General features: G+C 49.0%; 7 protein-coding genes and 1 non-coding gene across 8 annotated transcripts; 2 read left to right on the top strand and 6 right to left on the bottom strand.

Annotated features, from left to right (window-relative positions):
• Positions 1 to 2,822: 2,822 nt before the first annotated feature.
• Positions 2,823 to 3,038, bottom strand: DFJ58DRAFT_672879 (uncharacterized protein; the record flags this gene model as incomplete). Its single annotated transcript, XM_041383040.1, has 1 exon — positions 2,823 to 3,038. A coding segment is annotated over one exon (216 nt), but the record flags the coding sequence as incomplete, so codon positions are not given.
• A 279-nt stretch (positions 3,039 to 3,317) lies between these two features.
• Positions 3,318 to 4,259, bottom strand: DFJ58DRAFT_672881 (uncharacterized protein; the record flags this gene model as incomplete). The annotated part of the gene is made up of 1 exon (XM_041383041.1): positions 3,318 to 4,259. One exon carries the CDS (start codon positions 4,257 to 4,259, stop codon positions 3,318 to 3,320), a length of 942 nt encoding a protein of 313 aa, XP_041234831.1.
• Positions 4,260 to 4,532: 273 nt separating this feature from the next.
• On the bottom strand, positions 4,533 to 8,794 carry DFJ58DRAFT_751301 (CHAT domain-containing protein). The gene is made up of 5 exons (XM_041387773.1): positions 8,275 to 8,794; positions 8,066 to 8,216; positions 7,875 to 8,014; positions 7,730 to 7,827; positions 4,533 to 7,665 (listed from the first exon to the last, which is right to left on the bottom strand). The coding sequence occupies exons 1-5, from the start codon at positions 8,312 to 8,314 to the stop codon at positions 4,714 to 4,716; spliced, it is 3,381 nt and encodes a 1,126-aa protein (XP_041234830.1). The 5' UTR covers positions 8,315 to 8,794; the 3' UTR covers positions 4,533 to 4,713.
• Positions 8,795 to 8,910: 116 nt separating this feature from the next.
• DFJ58DRAFT_830672 (serine/threonine protein kinase, negative regulator of sexual conjugation and meiosis) lies at positions 8,911 to 10,652 on the top strand. The gene is made up of 2 exons (XM_041392217.1): positions 8,911 to 10,434; positions 10,492 to 10,652. The coding sequence occupies exons 1-2, from the start codon at positions 9,076 to 9,078 to the stop codon at positions 10,576 to 10,578; spliced, it is 1,446 nt and encodes a 481-aa protein (XP_041234829.1). The 5' UTR covers positions 8,911 to 9,075; the 3' UTR covers positions 10,579 to 10,652.
• A 92-nt stretch (positions 10,653 to 10,744) lies between these two features.
• DFJ58DRAFT_t162 lies at positions 10,745 to 10,818 on the bottom strand. The gene has a single exon. It is a non-coding gene; the product is annotated as a tRNA-Val (tRNA).
• Positions 10,819 to 11,860: 1,042 nt separating this feature from the next.
• On the bottom strand, positions 11,861 to 12,896 carry DFJ58DRAFT_830670 (uncharacterized protein). The gene is made up of 7 exons (XM_041392216.1): positions 12,820 to 12,896; positions 12,713 to 12,767; positions 12,558 to 12,656; positions 12,384 to 12,494; positions 12,282 to 12,325; positions 12,195 to 12,220; positions 11,861 to 12,139 (listed from the first exon to the last, which is right to left on the bottom strand). Exons 1-7 carry the CDS (start codon positions 12,886 to 12,888, stop codon positions 12,007 to 12,009), a joined length of 537 nt encoding a protein of 178 aa, XP_041234828.1. The 5' UTR covers positions 12,889 to 12,896; the 3' UTR covers positions 11,861 to 12,006.
• Positions 12,897 to 14,791: 1,895 nt separating this feature from the next.
• On the top strand, positions 14,792 to 16,166 carry DFJ58DRAFT_830661 (uncharacterized protein; the record flags this gene model as incomplete). The annotated part of the gene is made up of 3 exons (XM_041392215.1): positions 14,792 to 15,024; positions 15,077 to 15,582; positions 15,625 to 16,166. 3 exons carry the CDS (start codon positions 14,792 to 14,794, stop codon positions 15,783 to 15,785), a joined length of 900 nt encoding a protein of 299 aa, XP_041234827.1. The 3' UTR covers positions 15,786 to 16,166.
• Positions 16,167 to 17,381: 1,215 nt separating this feature from the next.
• DFJ58DRAFT_751298 (uncharacterized protein) lies at positions 17,382 to 17,951 on the bottom strand (the record flags this gene model as incomplete). Its single annotated transcript, XM_041387772.1, has 4 exons — positions 17,382 to 17,697; positions 17,751 to 17,776; positions 17,834 to 17,878; positions 17,937 to 17,951. The coding sequence occupies 4 exons, from the start codon at positions 17,949 to 17,951 to the stop codon at positions 17,568 to 17,570; spliced, it is 216 nt and encodes a 71-aa protein (XP_041234826.1). The 3' UTR covers positions 17,382 to 17,567.
• Between the last annotated feature and the right edge of the window lie 124 nt (positions 17,952 to 18,075).

The raw sequence follows: 18,075 nt of genomic DNA, 5'->3' as shown, positions 1-18,075 counted from the left end.
TGGGTCGGTAAGATTGTCTTGTCTCGCCCAGAATACGCTCTGGCCGATGTTCGAGGTTTGGTTCGCGGAATAAAAATCTTGGTGACTAGAAAATCATGACGATCTTTGATGTCGATTTGCACGTTGGATTGTTTGATGTGCTTATCAATGTCAAAGGCATTCAGAGCCCTAACGGTGAGTTCGCCTAGACGACACAATGCGTAGAACGCGGTCGTTAGGCACGCATAAACTGCCGCGTCAAGTGGCTTCAATAGACCAAGATGGGACTGAATTTGAAGGATTAGACTTGTTGAAAAAGGTTCGCGTTTTCATGCATTTGGACGTTTCGGGAGTGCATTCTAACGCTCCATCCAAGGATGCTTTCAACTCGTCTTGTTGAACCTCCCACGGCTGGCCGTGCAATGTATGCCATGCCTTGATCGCGTATACGTAGTTCGCCAGCGTCTTCCCCGAGTATGAGCCCGCACAACTCAACACGAAGTTCAACATTGTGCGTGTATCAACCGGGCATCATTGTTCCTCTGGAATGGGCCCTTTCATCACAGAAAACATGAAAGACCAGCAACCCTGCTCCATAGCATTCCCTGGTGCTCGCGGCCCATGACATGTTCATTACTGTGAGTTACCCTCTGCAGGTCCCTCATCAGTAATCGCTAACAACCTCCTTCTACCGTTTCTGCTAGTCTCGACTTCAACAGGAACCATTGTTTTAGCTGATCCTGAGCCAAACAGTGCAGTCTCAGGCGAGACGACACGGGCGCTAGGCCTTGCTTGTATGGCTGAGGTATGGCCGGTTGTTCTATGGGGAGTGTGGCCTTGAAATGGGTGGTATTAACAGTCCCGCTGTTGAAGTTCGTGGATGGGGTATAGTGCGTCCACAAGTGACATGTCTCTCTGTGCTGGAATGATTATCTGAATGGCCGTCAGCAGCTCTCCTGCCGATGCTTGGGTGGGTTCCTCCCGTATCGTAGTCTGCCGGGTTAGTGGAGATGACGAAGGGATCGATGATGAATGGTTGAAGCGCGGTTGGGATGGGGAGGGTCGGGAGTAGGAACTTTGTACTGTCGTAGACCCCTCTGGATGGTGCGTCCGCTGGATTGGCTTTGCTTGTGACGTAGGTGGGGTGAAAAGAGTAAGGCTCTGAGGAATCATCGATAAGAGAGAAAATCCGTCTGAATACTGAGCTGACTGCCAAGTTCCTGCTACGGCCATTTCTCCAGCCTTCGATAACTCCTTGATTATCTCCGTAGACCCTGAAGTGACGCTCTGTTCCTTCCTCTTGAATGAGGTGTTGGACAAGGAGTTCAAATCCAACTGCCTCCGCCCATCCAATGTCTTTTTCCCCGTCGAGCTTTTGCCATCCTTTGCGCAGCCTCCATGCTCTCCATCTATCTCCAATAATGATAGCAATTCCAACACCGGAACTCGCATCTGAGAAGGCTGCTGGGTCATGTAATGATAGAGGACTGGGTATCGTACGACTGACGAAAGGCTTTTGGAGCAAGTCACTCCACCAGTCAAGGTCTGCTTCAAGTCTCTTAACCAGTCGTCGTGGGAGAAAAGGCTTAACTGCTGCGAGGCGTAGCATGGCCTCCAAGGATGTAAGATACGCCCGTCCTTTTGGGACATCGAGCGTGGCATGCAATAGCTTACCATACAGCTGTTGGACATCAATGAGGACGTGCGCGACGCGCTCTCTCCATACTCTGATAGCCTGGAGATACTTGTTTTTCTTCTCGTCAGCCAAGAAGACTTCATTCTGGGTGAGATCCCACATAAGACCAATGTATGGGTTGAGGTGGGCAAAAATCTTATCCTTAAGTATCTCCCATGGGATGTCGAGGTCGTCAGAGACCTCATCAATGTCCGCCATGTTGTAAGAGAACCGGGCATCTTCATCTGACCTGGGCGACGCCCCTGATAAGTCTTGAATGGGAAAACGGTAGTCTTCGTCGAATTCCTCCATCGTTCCATCATCGAACACGTGTCCACCAAACCATATCCTTCCTTTATCTTGATGCTGGCCCCTTCTAGTGATTTCTTGATGCCATTGTTGTCTCCTTTCGTTGTATGACGCGATGTGTTCTTTAAGTATTCAAATAAATAGATGGTCATCGACCCATCTTGAGGCTGGTCCGATTCCTTTCAAACGGAATAAGTCCAGACCGGCATTGGCCAGGTTTCCGTAAGCTCCTGCCGACAGCCGTAATCCAAAGCACATGCATGTATCAATGCAGAACAGGTCATCCGAGACCCACACAACTGACCCTGGCCATTGAGACTCGTGAATAGGCACTGTATGGTATGCTTCCGAGACGTCCCTGATGGCAAATTGAGATCCTGGCGGTAGGCAGCTGATTGTGAGAGCGAGTACGTGAAAGGTACCCCAAGTGCTAGGGAAATTGTCTGGATCAATGTAGGAATTGATTGACGCATTAGGGAATTTCGTTGAAGTAAGATGGGGAAAAGAATAGTTCTGAATGACATGATAACGTCCAGGTTGACCCGGTTTAGGAATAATTGAAAAGGGGGAGGATTGAAAAGGGCCGATGAGATCTTCGACTTCGTTAGCTTTGAGTGGACCAATGTATCTTCCTTTCTCAAGCTCAGTTTGTACAATGGATTGAAACTCTTGTTGATATGTAACAATAGACTCTTTGTTAGGTGGCGCTTGCGTGCGTTTAATATTAGGGATATTAAGGTGGAAACCGTGACGGAGTCCTTCTGGTACATGCGAGTATCTGTCATAAAGTCCGGCTGAAACAAGTCCAACTTCCCAAGCCTTCGGGTCGTAAGGTGTGAGTGCCTTAAGCCTTCTGCGCTCAAAGGCAAGTTTGAGCTCCGTGAGAGGATATGCCACAACCGGAGCAAAAGTGCCTCCAGTCGTGAGTGGTTTCGGCGCAACCGCTGAGTCGTTGCCAGTCGCTGCAGACGGGCTTGCCGTCCCGCATGGTGAGGACTCTGCCGATGCGCGAGCAAATGGTGTCGCCCACATCGTCCCAAGTCCGAGTGGCCTTGCACTCAATGATCTTGTGCAGGTTTCACCCAGAGGCAGACAGCACAAGCCAAGAGGATGCCTCTGCTTGTGCTGGCCCGAAAATCCTGTCTCGCCCTTTTCCCTTTGCTGGTATGCTTGGGTGAAGCTGATCGCTTACGCGCGTCTTTGAAATCGCGCTGCTTGTTCCACGCGTTATCGCGTTGGTTGGACTGCGTTGAGCAGCGTGGCATGTGGCATGTGGCATAGCGTGTGTGGCATGAGGCATGTTATGTGTGGCATGTGGCAAGGCGTCAAAAAATGATACAACAAGAAAGAGTTATTAAAACCAAGTGATTAGCTCAAGCTTATGTTTCATTGATTGAATAAGACTGACCTTGTAGTTCCTAGCATTGTCTCTCTTGTCGCGTTCATCCCAGTAAACCCTCTCTCTTGTCTCTTGTAGAACTTTCTTGTTGACGATAGATAGGTCGTAGGGACCCACAGACGTCTTTACTGTGATGTGCCAACGTCTGCGTTGCTCTGCCTGGTAGGCCAGCAGGGCCTTCTGCCCTATCAGGTTCCGCATGGACTGGTACTCGTGAACCTGGATGTTCCTCCAGAACTTGGCCATCATTCTGACCCTGTCCTCTGGCCAGTCTGCTTTGCCCATTGCTGTCAGCATGCGAGGGCAGGCTTGGCAGAATTCCTCAAACGGTAAGTCTTCGTCGTTAACGACGGCGCGAGCGCTGCGAGTGGACGCCGCTGAGACCCATGCTGACGAACTGTCTGCCAGAGTGGACATGATCATGGCATCATCGTCCACTGTTTTCTTTAGATTGGCTTCATCCAGGCCGTCGTTAGTGAAATACCATATTTCAACATACTCGCCTTTTTCTATTTTCCTAAGCGCGTAGGAGCACGGTGTGGTAGCTGGGTCATCCAGTATTCCTGTATTGAGAATTGGCGTGAACTTGTGCTTATTCTTCTTCCTATCTTCCTTGCAAGCGGCCTCTTCTTCTTGAATTCGCGCTTGTTCAATTCTCTCTTGCTCCTCCTCTTCAAGTTGTTTGCGGTGAGCGTGCTCTTCTCTATCTTCTGCTACTTGGCGTTGCCAGGCTACCTTGTCTACGTTGTTATTCGCCTCCCAGATGTTCTTGAGTAGTTGTATCGCCTGTTCTTCAGTAACCTCATCACTGATGAGTTGAGCTCGAGTATTGGCAAAACCATCCGACGCGTAGTCTGGACAAACATTGAAGTTGGGATCGTTACGCATCCTCGGCATGACGACTGAAGTAAGTGTAGACGATGCGACGAAACGAGAGTGTAGTCTATCAGTAGAGGACTTGCAAGTACTACGTGGTAGTACGAAGCAAGAAGGGTGAGAAACTCGAAAAAGCTATGCCGCCGCGTAGACCTCATTCTATGTACGTTCTCGTGCCTCGAACTTTACTTAGAATATAAAACCAGCATGTAGAAGCCAAGGGTCAAAGAACTTGAAGCCACTCACAATGACCAATGCTCTCCTTGCTTCCTGACGCATTTCCTCGGAGCAACGACTGTGTGAAGAGCTGAATTCAAATACTTGAACAACGAATGAAGGTAAAAAAGATGCTTCTAAGACAGCACGAGAGGGGATGCAAAGCTAGTATCAAGGAAGGAACGGGCCAGGTACACCAACGGGATGAAATATCAACAGCTTGTACTAGAGACTATGATGAAAGCCATGCGAGATAGAACTACACGCCGATATGAATAAAAACCATCCTCTGCTCGAGCGGTACCTTCGTCTTCACGGCGTGTGTAGCACAGTTGAGCGCCCAGGCCGCCTTCGTACAGTCCATGACACCATCCTCCGAATCTTTGAACATATATTTGTAGAAAGCTTCAACAACGTGTTTTGCGACAGCATCGTCGACCTCCCACAGCGTGCCAACGACGCTTTTGAACCCTGAAAACTGCAGACCAGCTGCGAGGTGAATCACTTCGTCGGGCGTCTCCTCATCGCCGACAGCGGTGTGACAAGCGGATAAGAACGCGAATTCGGCGTGAGGAATGTCTTTGTCCATGATATCGAGCAGCGTCAGATGTTCATCTTTCATGACAAAATGCGAATTGTAAGGCTGCGTACGGTCCTGCTTGCCATGACAAGCAAGGTGCACCCAGGTGTTCTGCTGCAAAGCTTCGAGTGCATTTGCTCGAGTGGCTGCGTCACCAGAAATAGTGGTACGATTGGCCGTCGCAGGGACAAGCTTATGGACGAGCTCGAGCTCGCTGTCGACAGCCAATAGTGCCTTACCTTTCCCTGTACCCGGTTGACCCTGTCCAATTGTCACGAAGGACGGAGTGACAGGCTTCTTCATCAACTGTCTAGATCTGACCAGAGCCGAAAGTGTCGGTGTGTAAGAACAGATGTAGAGATCCTCCAGGCATGGCTCCTTAGAGCGATCTGGGTTCGTTCGAAATGGGTGAGCTGCGTGGAGAGGAATGGATGTGAAAGCTGCAGTTGGACACAGCCAGATTCGAGAGTGGGATTGTAGTTTCAGATCCTGCTGGAGGACATTGACGATGGGTAGCATGATCTCGTCCCATACTGTCCGCAAGAGGACTATTAGATCGTTCCGCGGCACTTTGGGGCCCATGGTAGATGCGTGTCGTATTGCCCTGGTGAAGCGATCCTTCAGATTTGTCAGCTCTCCGAGAGCAACAGATGGCAAGGGAACGTGATGGGGGTCTCCTGATGTCGGGACAATGATGGCGCTGCAAGAGTATTGACTCGCAATGAGGATGATGACCGGGCCCTGGCGCGCTGCCGCTTGCAGGTCTTGGTATGAAAGTGGGAGCAAGAACCGCGAGAACGCGCGAAGATCACGTATCTCAGCTACCGCAGCTTCCCATTGCCTTGTAAGTCTCCTGTACTCTGTTGCTGCCCGATCAGCAGCAGCTCCGTCGGTAATTGTTGCAGAACTATGGGCAGCATTAGAAACGTGCTTGCTCAGCTCCAGATATTTGTGCGCCAGTGTCGGATTTGCTGACTCGAGGTCTTCAACTGGAGTCTTGAGTCGAGAGGCCAGCGACCATTGCTGGCCACGGCCCTGTTCCACGAGTTCTACTGCGTGTCGTAGATTGTTACGGCGTGTGGCGCATGATGCTGCATCTACAGGTAGTGATCTGGCACAATGGAAGGCAGCGGCAGCTTCGCGCCGTGGAATGGTGGATGATCGTGTGGCCAAATGACCATCAAGAAGCTCGAAAAATGTCATGTACGCTTCGAGGGCAGATTCATGTTGATAGACTTCTGCATGGCGAGCCCAGACAATAGCCTCCATGATGCGTTCAGGAAACCCTTGAGTGGGATGTCTTGATGCGAGTCTGAAGTTCTCTACTGCAAGTGCCAGATCGGCAGGCTCGCACTGCACGCAGTAACGAGACATATAGGCTTCCCGTAGCCTGCAGTAGGAGTGGTGTCTGTCTGGGTGGAGTAAAGACAAATCTGCCAATGATTCTTGGCAAAGAGTGATGGCCTCCTCGACATCTTCATTCTCCTGAGTTTGTATGAAACGAGAGCAGAGCGCCGAGCTCAAATTGCGAAGAGTTACATGGCGCTCTGGATCGTCATGCTGCTTTAACCGAAGAGATTCGCGATTTCGATCAATGGCCTCGTTAAGATCCTCGCTGACATGCAATTTGGTATATCTGGTGTTGAGCGCGAGGGCAAGGTTGTTGTTAAGTATGGTATCATGACGTAGATGCCCAGGTGGGCACAACGCCAGTGCCTCGCGACAGAGGCTGATAGCTCGGGTAATGTCATCAATGTCGTCGCGTTTGTTGAAACGGATGATGAGGGTGCCCCCTAGGTTTCCCAATGAGAAATAACGATATTTGTGCCCAACAGGCCGCAGGCGCAGTACTTCTTCGTGCAAAGAAATGGCCTCTTCGAGGTCATTGAGTTTGCCTTGGTGAATGAAGCGGGACTCGAGTGATAAAGCCAAGTTGTTCAGGTAGCTATCACGATCAGCATGTCCCTCGGGGCACAGGAAAACGACTTCTCGACGAAGTTGGATGGCTTCGTATATATCGTCAATGCTGCCACACTGTTGGAAGCGGACTTCTACTGCCTGTGCAAGCCAGTGAAGGGCACTGGGACGGAGTTGATGGCCCAGAGGACAGAGCTCGAAGACGACTCTTCGAAGGTGGATGCCTTCATCAGATGTGTCTATTGGAAGATTGTTGCATACGCCAATGACATAGTCGACACCATTTGGCCCTGTCGCGATGCTACGAAGGTAGGTACCCTCTGGACAGAGAGGTAGTAGCCCACGATAGAGTTGGGCGGCTTCGCGGATGTCGGCGGCAGTACTTTTCTTGTTGTGACGCCAAGTCAGGGCCTCGGTGAGATAATATAGAGTTAAGGGATGATCGGGATGGCGCTGTGGACGCAAAACAAGGGCGTCGCGGAATAGAGAAGTCGTGGTATCAATGTCTTGAATATCCTTGCGAATATATCCTTGAAGGCACGGATATGCAAGGTTGGCGAGAGCCGCTGCGTGGTCCGGATGGCTGACCGGACACTGGTCCAGGACCAATTGAAAATGCTCTACAGCAGCATTCAAGTGAGAGACATTCTCGCTTGTCACGTATTTGGCAAATTGCTGCGTGGCCCGCATCTGTGTCTCGAGCAATTTTCCAGTCTACGAGGGACTATCGTTGGCGTTCTGTCAGCAAAAGCTAAGAACAGAGACCAGCGTCACTCACATCAGACAGTGCGTCGGTTTGATTATCGCAAGCATGTACAACGGCAACCTTCAGCGTGAGGGAAGGGTGGACACCGCGCACGGGTGGGAAGGATGGATCTACGAGGTGTTGGTATATGTGTATGAATGAGGAGCAAGTCACTCACCGAATGGCTTATCTCCATGATCGAGTAGCTCATCCCACGACATTTGAAGTTCCCCGATTATCTCTCCACTGCCTAGCATTCGATCGGCCTCATAAGACGCCCTGATTTCCACTGATAATGCAGGTGACGCCTGTGACGATCTATAAGCCGATGATAAGTTCTCGCGCCGCGTAAGTCTCCGTGGACTTTACAAAGTTACAGTATCCCCCCACGCTGCAGATTCATCAGATGATAAAACACTGATGACCGATTTCCAGCGTCTCCTCGAGTCAACATTGATGGACACGTAAATGCCAGTGGGAATGCGCCCGGAAGGGACTCGAAGATTTTTTCCGTTGATAACTGTAGATAGAGTGCGAGGATCATTAAACAGATGGGAGGGTAATATGGATGGACTCACCTTCGAGTCTAATATATTGACTGTCTGAGCTGCCAGGCATGATGGTGCGATGGAGCAAAAATAATGAGGATGGAGGATGGGTTGAGTGGTGAGCTGCACGTGTATTTCCATATTCGAGATTACCAACGAGGATTAACGGAAGAATCTGTGCTAAAGAAATAGACAATGTGATGATCAGTCTAATCAGCGAAAGTGGCCCGCCAAGCTCAAGGATGAAGAGGATATGCAAGACTCGGAGTGTCTTGTGTTGATTGCTGCTCCTGGATTTGTATCGTACTACTCAGTTAGCACGCAAAGGCAAAATGTAGAATCAAGTGTATTTTGTACGTAAGGTAATGGCGTAAATGTTCAAGAGAAGGCGCACAAAGAAAAGCCGAATGATTATATACAATTCGTGTGATTGTACTGACAGTGCCAGATAATCGATAGCACTGTGGAACGCCATGCACCCTAGCTAGGGACTGTTTGCGACAACATGTCATGTTGGAATATAAGCTGAATACGCCCTGCATGCACAAAGAGTTCTGAGTGATGAAAGTGTGACTGCGACTTGGCCCGAGAACTTCGTCACATGATGAGTCATCCCGGATCCGACTTAACATCCGACATGGGTACAAGTGAGACCACGACGTCGACGTCAAGTTATAAAATCATGCTGTCTGCTTATTCCCCCCTAAGACTACAATTCAACCTGACACCAACTAGTACTCATCAACTAAGTACTGTCCCCCCAAATTCAACATTTTACCTCACGCCGTCTCGTTTGAATCTACCTCCTTTCGACATAACCCAATTACAACCATGAATTATCAAAAGGAACTGCTCCCAATTCCAGACTTGTCTGGTCAGTCGGTCGGCGACGATCGTTTCAAGTTGCTCGAGTTGATTGGCTTTGGTGCCTCCGGAACTGTCTATCGTGCTCTCGACACTCAGTCAGACCCATGTGATCCTGTTTACTATGCCATCAAGTGCTTGCTAAACACGGAACTCTCCCAAGATGGCCTCGTATGGCAGAAACGGGAGATCGCATGCCACTGGTTGGCATCCAGGTCGTCATCACCACACATCTGCAAACTTCACCAAATCATCGAGGAAGGACTATATATGTACTTCGTACTCGACTACTGCCCTGGTGGTGACCTCTTTACGGCCATCAAGTTGCGAAAGTATGAGGGCAATGTCCCGCTCATTAAGAAGGTATTCATTGAGCTTCTCGATGGCGTACATGCATGTCATTCCGTTGGCGTATATCACCGTGATTTGAAACCAGAGAACATTCTCTGTGTCGAGCCCGGGTCGGGCATCCGTATTGCAGATTTTGGGCTGTCGACCACAAAACTTATCAGTCGGGAATTCAACGTAGGTAGTTGGGATTACTTGAGCCCTGGTATGTCAACATTCACATGGGGTCATTATCTGATATTTTACTTTTCAGAATGTAATTTCGAGTCCGGGAGCCCTCATTACTCGTCACTTCACTCGGACATCTGGTCGTTGGGTGTTATTCTGGTGAACATGGTCTCGGGTCGTTCTCCTTGGGGACCCGCAACGCCTTCGGATCAAAACTTCCGGAAATACATCAACAACCCTAATTTCCTTCTCGAGGTCCTTCCTATTTCAAAATCTTTCAACGAAATCCTCAAGCGAATATTTCACCTACGAGAGTCTGCACGGATTAGCCTTTTGAGGCTCAGAGAAGAGATCATAAACCTTGATACCTTCTACCCCAGCGAAGTCATCGCCTCGAAGGACGCACGAGAACCCGCTCGCAAGTATACTACATACCCCCCACATCAAGCCATGGCTGCATGTGCTAAAGCTTCCTACTGGTCATCTGACTCCTCCGCTGATAGCGGAGCCCCACAGCGACCTCAGTGGGATTACCGCAGTTCTGCACCAGCAGTCCAATGGCCTGGCGATATTGCGGGAATTGAGAGGACATCCTCACATCTTCGCATATACGATGGGGATCGATCTTTGTCACTGGCACCCCTATCGCTCTGCTCTACGTGTTCTGTTTCTGAGAGCGAAGAATCCATCACTCCAGAAAATTGCCCGCATGAGCCCATGATACACCCGTCCGACCTGTTTGGCCAAAAAGGGCTGATGTTCTATTCTCTACCTCCTCCCCCTTATATTCATCCAAGTTATCTTTGCGATGTGCGATTTGTTTTACTCTGAAGAAGAACCAAACTTGCTGACCAGGTGTTTTACAAGATTTGTCTGCGGTTATTATCCCCGAGTTCTGTCATTTCAAGTTGTGTGGATACTGGGGGAAAGATGCAGGCCGTCTCGACGATATAAGGGCTGTAGCGGTAGAACTTTGATCTTTGTTCTAACATTTATTACCATTTGTTGACGTAGAAACTGTATTGAATACTCTTTGGTCAAATGCTGTGTGAGATTGCCGAATATGATTAACGCAAAGACCAGAGCAACGAGTGCGCCGAAAAGTTCGAAAGGAAAAAAATGATTTGAGCCAGGCTCGAACTGGCGACCTTCTGTGTGTTAGACAGATGCGATAACCAACTACGCCATCAAACCGATGGGAGACGTCCAATCATAAATGACCATGATGCCCATCCCGTCAAGACCGATAAAATTAAATATCAGCCTCAGTGTACCGATCAACAAGACAGGTAGCCAATGGCCATCGCTGTACAGGTTCGATTGCACAAATCTCTATAGCGCTCCATCTCAGAATGACATTAGGAGTGGATGACGCTGATCAGAGCACGAACCGAGTGCCTCAATGTATGCGTCGTCTGTATATGTTTCTTTCGTCGTGTTGCCCTCTTTAATTCAAGGTGTCCCATTAATTGTGACTCAAGCTCATCGTGCCCTCTGGAAGAGCAGCGTCCGTTACCGTAACTCTAACAATCTCATGGTTTACTGGACCTCAAGCGGTCGAGTGATGGCCGTCCTCGATGACCACGGTTTATCATCGACTGCACACAACGATACCAGGGGCCAGGAGCTCACAGGAATGGTGCCGGCGTTCACATGATGGCAATGGACCTCCTCACGAAACAAATCACGCAAGGCAAAGTCGAACACTTAGATGCTGGATCGTTTTTCTGGGTTTCGGCTTGGGTCTGTAATGATGGCAAGCTCCCATACCCCTCGATGACTGGGCTAAGAGTGGCCGCGCTTGGCTGCTATCAGTGCAAAGCTCACTTTCTGTTCGTGACACGTCAAGACGATAAAAACACAAGCCTCATCATCGTACCGGTCCAACATGGACAACAACGGACAACAACGAATAAGCCACGTAGTAATCAGCACCACGTTCGAGTGCCTGCTGTCTTCGAGACTGGTGTTATCGGTTGCCTCAAGCAGAACGACCACTATAAACATCAGAATGCGTTCAGAATTGTCGACTTTATCGGCTATGGATCATGCGGGGTTTTAGGCATCTACGGGTTGTCAGTTGGTACCATCCTGCGTCGGTCATCTGAGAAGTATACAAGCTGAAAGAATACATTCCCAATCTCGGTGTGTGAATATTACTCTGCAGGAACAGAGACTTGCAAAGTGGGAGCTCGTGGATGGGATGCGTTGTGTGGAGGCGGACTTCCGGAACATATTGCAACGGACGGAGGTTTTCATGATTCATCGTTAATGTCTACAAACAATATAATAGCGTTGGCTCTGCCATATCAAGTTCAAAACGGAAAGGTACGCGTCGAAGCCACTCCACGAACGACGCCGCAATAACCATGCCATGCGATGTCATACTGTACGGCCTGGAAGTAATATGTCGGACATATACAGAAGGGCGTCAGAGCCGTGCGCATTGCGGTTGATATGCCAGAGATGGAGGTGCATCCGCGTGGCGAAGATTGCAAGGAGAAAGCACAGCATACTATATATGTGAGTTGAGTTTGGGGGTGTTGTTAGCAGAAGTTGGAGGTGCCTACTCTTCGAAGAAGGAGTGGTATGCATACTGGGTGTGTAGAAAATCAACAACTCAATCATATTGAAGGGTATGAGGGGTGGTTACGCACATCGGAAAACAGCACTTGCATGATGATGTTCACGACCGATAAAACTTTTGGAGCAACAATCATCAACAATGAGCACTGAAACATATGGAAGTCCTGACTCACGCAGACCACATGCATAGTAGAATATGTTATGCTTCACCAGGACAGTGTACAGAGGGCCGTTATCCGACCGCCAGTTCTGTATGGTACGCATGAGTGTGAGGGAGACCAGTCCTGAGGAGAGCATCAGTCAGCGCGCGCGTCTATCATGTATGCTTTGAGTTTCCGGCGATATACCCAATTCAAACACAAACAAGAGAAGATACGGTATGAAGAATTGAACACCCCTCGAGCTCCGATAGCAGCCTGCGATTCCGGGGATCGCGCTGGTCAGAACTGTGAAGGTGAAGTATTTGTATGCGAATAATAGTGAGGAAAGTGAGAGCACGAACTATATGAGGTGGAAATAGTGGTAAATGCAATGCTGATGGATGCTATGATGATTGCCTGACTCATTCATCAACCATAAACTTGGGCATCTTGAAGGCATGGGACTCACAACAGAGGCGGTCACCATGGCGGCCAGAACAGATTTATTATTGTTCCAGAGCGCATATGTTCTGAGCATTAAAATGCCTGAATGAATTGGATAAGGAGCATGCGCATGTCACAAGGGAAGAAGAGATACATTCAGCGGAGATGATTGATATCAGCGTGAAACCTGAGAAGCACGAGCAGCGCTCAGCAAGGATGTGCAGGCAGCATATATCGTGCACGTACACTGAGTAAATATTGATTAACTTCCGGCATTTCTGACGAGGTATGTAGTAAGCGTCATTCGTCAACGAATAGGTTTGCACGTTCACATACATCGGGGTTCTCGTTCGGGACAAAGTTCACTGAAACAAAACAAGTCAATTCAATATCGGGGGCATGTGTACTAAAGCTGAACGCACGGTATAGGTCCGTGGTGATGAGACAAAAGGGTACATATCGTGCAGTAATATAAAGGCCTTTCATCTTGTTCCGGCGCGACCGATGCAGAAATTTCCACTTTGAACAATAAATCATCGACATCTCAAGCGATGGCGTGACAAGTGCATTACCTCTTCCTCAAATGAACAAGCATAATCGTAGGTCTGGATAAGTGACTCGGTTCAACTGCGGGCGGGAACAGATCGGGACAAACCTACCCAGAATGTCGCCATTGCCGCTGAGCCGTCAAATTAGAACAAGGAAGAAGCAAATTTGTTTAGACGATACACACCGCATCGATACTGTCGCGCACGGAATATTTGTTATTATCTTGCCCTCCGATTAAAAAAAGCGACGCACCGCTAAGAATTGCAGACTCGTAGACGCCGCGATATCATCAGCCGAATATACCACCTGCATTTGTTTGATAGGTAAAGAGACGGAACTTTAGCACACATCATTCACCTTCTTATCTCTCACATAAATTAGGCACATCAAGATGGGGGCGTAGACATCGAGGACAGCATTCGTGTTGCAGGTTTGGATTAATGATTTAGAGTTGACGTTATGGTTACAGGCTGCCGTAACACAGTGGCAGACGGGCCTGTGGGTGCAACTTGACAACAGTTCTCCAGTGCCAGAGACGGCTAAGGGAATAGTCAAACTCCGTTCCTGTCAGAGGCACATCAGTTGTATCAGTGGTCAGACTATATACATTCAAGATACAAGGAGTCAGACGCACCCGATCCTCATGTCACGAAAATGCCGGTGACCACTGATATATAGGGAAGCTTGGAGAATTTGCATCTGGCACTGGATCCAAACTTGGTGAGTCTAACGCCGTTCGTCTCGTAATTTGATGCCATGCAGACTCGGATGATCCACATTATGATGGGCAGTGTCATTGATGGATAACGACCAAGGTAGGGAAGCGAAGGTGATTGCGAACACGCTGGCTGAGTTGCAAGGCGAACAGAAAAAGAGCAAGAAAGAACTCAGTCCTAGTTCGAAAGACTAAAAAAAAACATTACTGTAATGCGGAGGAGGTTATTAGAAAACGTTGAGGCGCTCGGAGAATAAAAGGCGACCGTGGATGGAACGTGTACATCAAGACATGATCGTGAACAAAGATACATACAACGGATCTATCCTGATAAGCTGCCAAGCTCCACTGCTTCCCCAATCTCCTGTCACTTGCTAGAAGCGCATTGGAGCCTCCGGAGTCCGCGGACATATCATTTCAGCGATACTGCGCGCACTCTGGGGAAAGCGGTGCAGTGCGAGAACGTTGCGGGCGGCTGGGCGTTGTCAGCAATACGGGCTATGGCATAGAGAGCCCCCACCTATTATGTAAATCAATTTACTGCCGCAGAGGCGTGTTTGACCTGGGGTGATCCGGGATCTCACAGACCATGTGACTTGGCTCAGTTGAATCTGAATTTTTGTTATTCCTTGTCCAGACGCGCTCATAGTATGTAATTATAGTAAGTTAAGAACAAACGTTTTTCCGTTTAGTACTTTTAGTTCGTTGTCTCTCCTATATCCTTCTTGCCATCATGTCTAACCCACTGACGGTAACAGTCGATACTTATTCTGCTCTCTCATTTTCAAGTTCCACATCTTTCGCTCCTTCTGCTCTTCCTCCATCTTCTGCTCCTTCCCTATCTTCCACACCTTCCACGACAACTGACAGCAATGGACAAACTTCAACTACCCCTGCAACCACAAGTACCACTCCAACAACAACCTCCATGACATTTGTCCCGACTACAGTACCCGTCGTTATTATGTTCGTCCTTTCTTATGTCATGTCTTTTACAGTCCTTTATCCAATATGCTAGCTCAACAAATGCATACGGATCAACAGTCATCATCACAACAGAGATATCCACAACAACCTCAATCCCTGTCTCAACTTCCTCTTCCTCTTCCACAAACAACTCATCAAACACCGGCCCAATTGTAGGTGGCGTAGTCGGTGGTATCGCCGCGATCGCCATCTTCGCTCTGCTCATCTTCTGCTTACGCCGTCGCATAAGGCGAGTCGAGTCCGATGGCAACTTTGGCCCCGATCGTGTTATTTCCCAACCTTCAGGGGGTGGGACTCTCCCCCAAGTCGACCTTGGCGAGGAAAATGAGATCACCCCTTACACTGACCATGGTAGCAGCATGCGCCAATACGGAGAAAGCCCCTTCCTACCTGCGGGTGCAGCCGCCGGCGCAGCAGCTGCCGCAAGTATAAACCGCACGACCCTCCCACTTAGCTCTCCCTCCCAATACAGCGACACCGCCACCACTGCTGCTAACGGGTACCCCTCTCAGGGCTTCATTCGCCCAGGCCGGGCCGGTACCCCCAAGGCGGACCAAACATGTACTCAATGAAGGAGAGAGAAGCTGCTTCTGGACGTCAAGGCCTCGACCTCGCTACCCAGCAAGAAGTTGACGGAGAGGGTTTCTGGCGTTGTCCAGCACCAAGATGCGGGACGGGTGCATAGTGAAGAAGGCGAACCAAGAGATATTCCGCCTGCGTATGACTCTATATGGCAGTAGACTCATGCAGGGATTCCAAAAGGTGATATTTGAAGTTGAATGCGTGATACTACCCCCCTCGCCACGTTTCGATGGACACCTCTTTTGGACGTTCATACGTATGTACAGTGCATTGTCATTGTCATCACGATCTCAGACACTGATTCCTTGTTTATTTTCGACACAAGTTGTCGGACGCCGCGATATCATCAGCCAAGTATATCATCTGCATTTGTTTGATAGGTAAAGAGACGGAACTTTCGCACACATCATTCACCTTATCTCTCACATAAACTAGGCACATCAAGATGGGGGCGTAGACATCGGGGACAGCATTCGTGTTGCAGGTTTGGATTAATGATCTAGAGAGTTGACGTTATGGTCGCAGGCTGCCATAACACAGTGGCAGACGGGCCTGTGAGCGCAACTTGACAACAGTTCTCCAGTGCCAGAGACGGCTAAGAGAATAGTCAAACTCCGTTCCTGTCAGAGGCACGTCAGTTGTATGGTCAATGGTCAGACTATATACATTTAAGATACAAGGAGTCAGACGCACCTAGTGGCAGCCCCAGTATCTATAATTAGGTTTGATCAACGCATTGCAAGCAGATTCGAAAACTCCTTGATTGCTCCTTGATATTTGAAATTTTGCAACACCATCATTGATATCAGGTACCAGCTACCTTGGTTCTAAATCTTCAAAGATCAATTGCTCACGTCGGCGTGGTCTTCGGCTTGATGCAGATAGTGTCGATATGAGGAGAAAGTACGCGTCCAAGCCATGAATGGAGATAGGGTTGGTGGAGGGATGAGACAATGTCGCAAAGGTGGATTGTGCTCATACTCAAGAGCGCCTTCGCACAGCCCTTCTTGATTATCTTAGTGTTCTCACATACAAACAGCCTGGCGAATCGCGATCCTCATGTCACGAAAATGCCGGTGACCACTGATAGGAAAGCTTGGAGAATTTGCATCCACTGGATCCAAACTTGATGAGTCTAACGCCGTTCGTCTCGTAATTTGATGCCATGCAGATGATCCTTATTATGATGGGCAGTGTCGTTGATGGATGATGGCCAGGGTAGGGAAGCGAAGGTGATTGCGAACACGCTGGCTGAGCTGCAGGGCGAACAGAAAATGGACTTTAGAAGGATTTGCTGTATTCGGAAGAAAGTCGATGGCGTTGGTACCAAGGCATGGACCAGAGACATAGACTCCTAACCAGTCTGGCCATGCGTCAATTTGAGATGGTGAGAATTTTTTGACGTGGCGATCTCCACATAGCTTAGTCAGACACGTACACGGCAAGCTGTTCGAGTTTTAGCAGGTTTTAGCGTAGCATCACATCACACAAGCACAACACTCTTCGGTGCATAGTCCCAACCGCAGCTCAGCGTTCAAGGCGAAGATAGTGTGGACGATGGGTATACCAGCACCACATCCAAGTGTCTGCCGTGTCCTACGATCAAGACTGACTCGGATAGACATCGATTATTGGGATCGTGCACTATATCCTGGTCGACTGTGTATGAAGTATTAGGGATCTATGACCTGTCAGTTGGTGCCATCTGGACGCCTGAGAAGTGTGCGAGCCGGAAGAGCCCATTGTTCAACTCGGTACTATGTAAACCCAACTTGCAGGAGTTGTCATCATTAGTCGTGAATCGTGTGCAAACAGATTTATAGTGCGAGTTCTGCGATATTAAGGTATCCATCATGCCAAGCCACCCAAACCAGTCATCTCACAGTCCAAACTTCACAACACCGAATAAGCCACGCGATAAGACGTCACACCGTACGGTCTCAGGCTCCAGGTGACATGTCCGACATGGAAATGTACAAGAGCGCATCACCGTCGTGCTTGGTATTGTCGATATGCCAAAGACGGAGGTGCATCCGCGTGGCGAGGATTGCAAGGATAAAGACCTCGAAACTGTATATAGGGTATTGTCAGTAGGAATCCACGACAGAAGATGAAGTGCATACTCTTCGAGGAAGGAGTGGTATGGGGACTGAGAGTGTAAAACATCAATTATTCGATCGTATTGAAGGGCATCAGGTTCACGCACATCGGGAAATATCACTGGTACAAGGACGTTCAAGGCCGAGAAAAACTTTCCGAACAATGATCATCACCGATGAGTACGGAAACAGATGTAAGTCCTGACTCACGCAGACCGCATGCATAGTAGAATATATTATGCTTCACTAGGGTAGCATAGAGAGGATATCTTGTCGACCGCCAGTTCCGTATTGCACGGATGAGTGTGAGGGAGACCAGTCCTGGGGGAGAGCGTCAGTCAGCACGCGT

This window comes from Suillus subalutaceus (assembly GCF_016647625.1).
Source record: "Suillus subalutaceus strain FC151 chromosome Unknown DFJ58scaffold_557, whole genome shotgun sequence".
NCBI lineage: Eukaryota > Fungi > Basidiomycota > Agaricomycetes > Boletales > Suillaceae > Suillus > Suillus subalutaceus.
The sequence above is the reverse complement of the archived record's forward strand: the minus strand, read 5'-3'. Positions and strand labels throughout refer to the sequence as shown.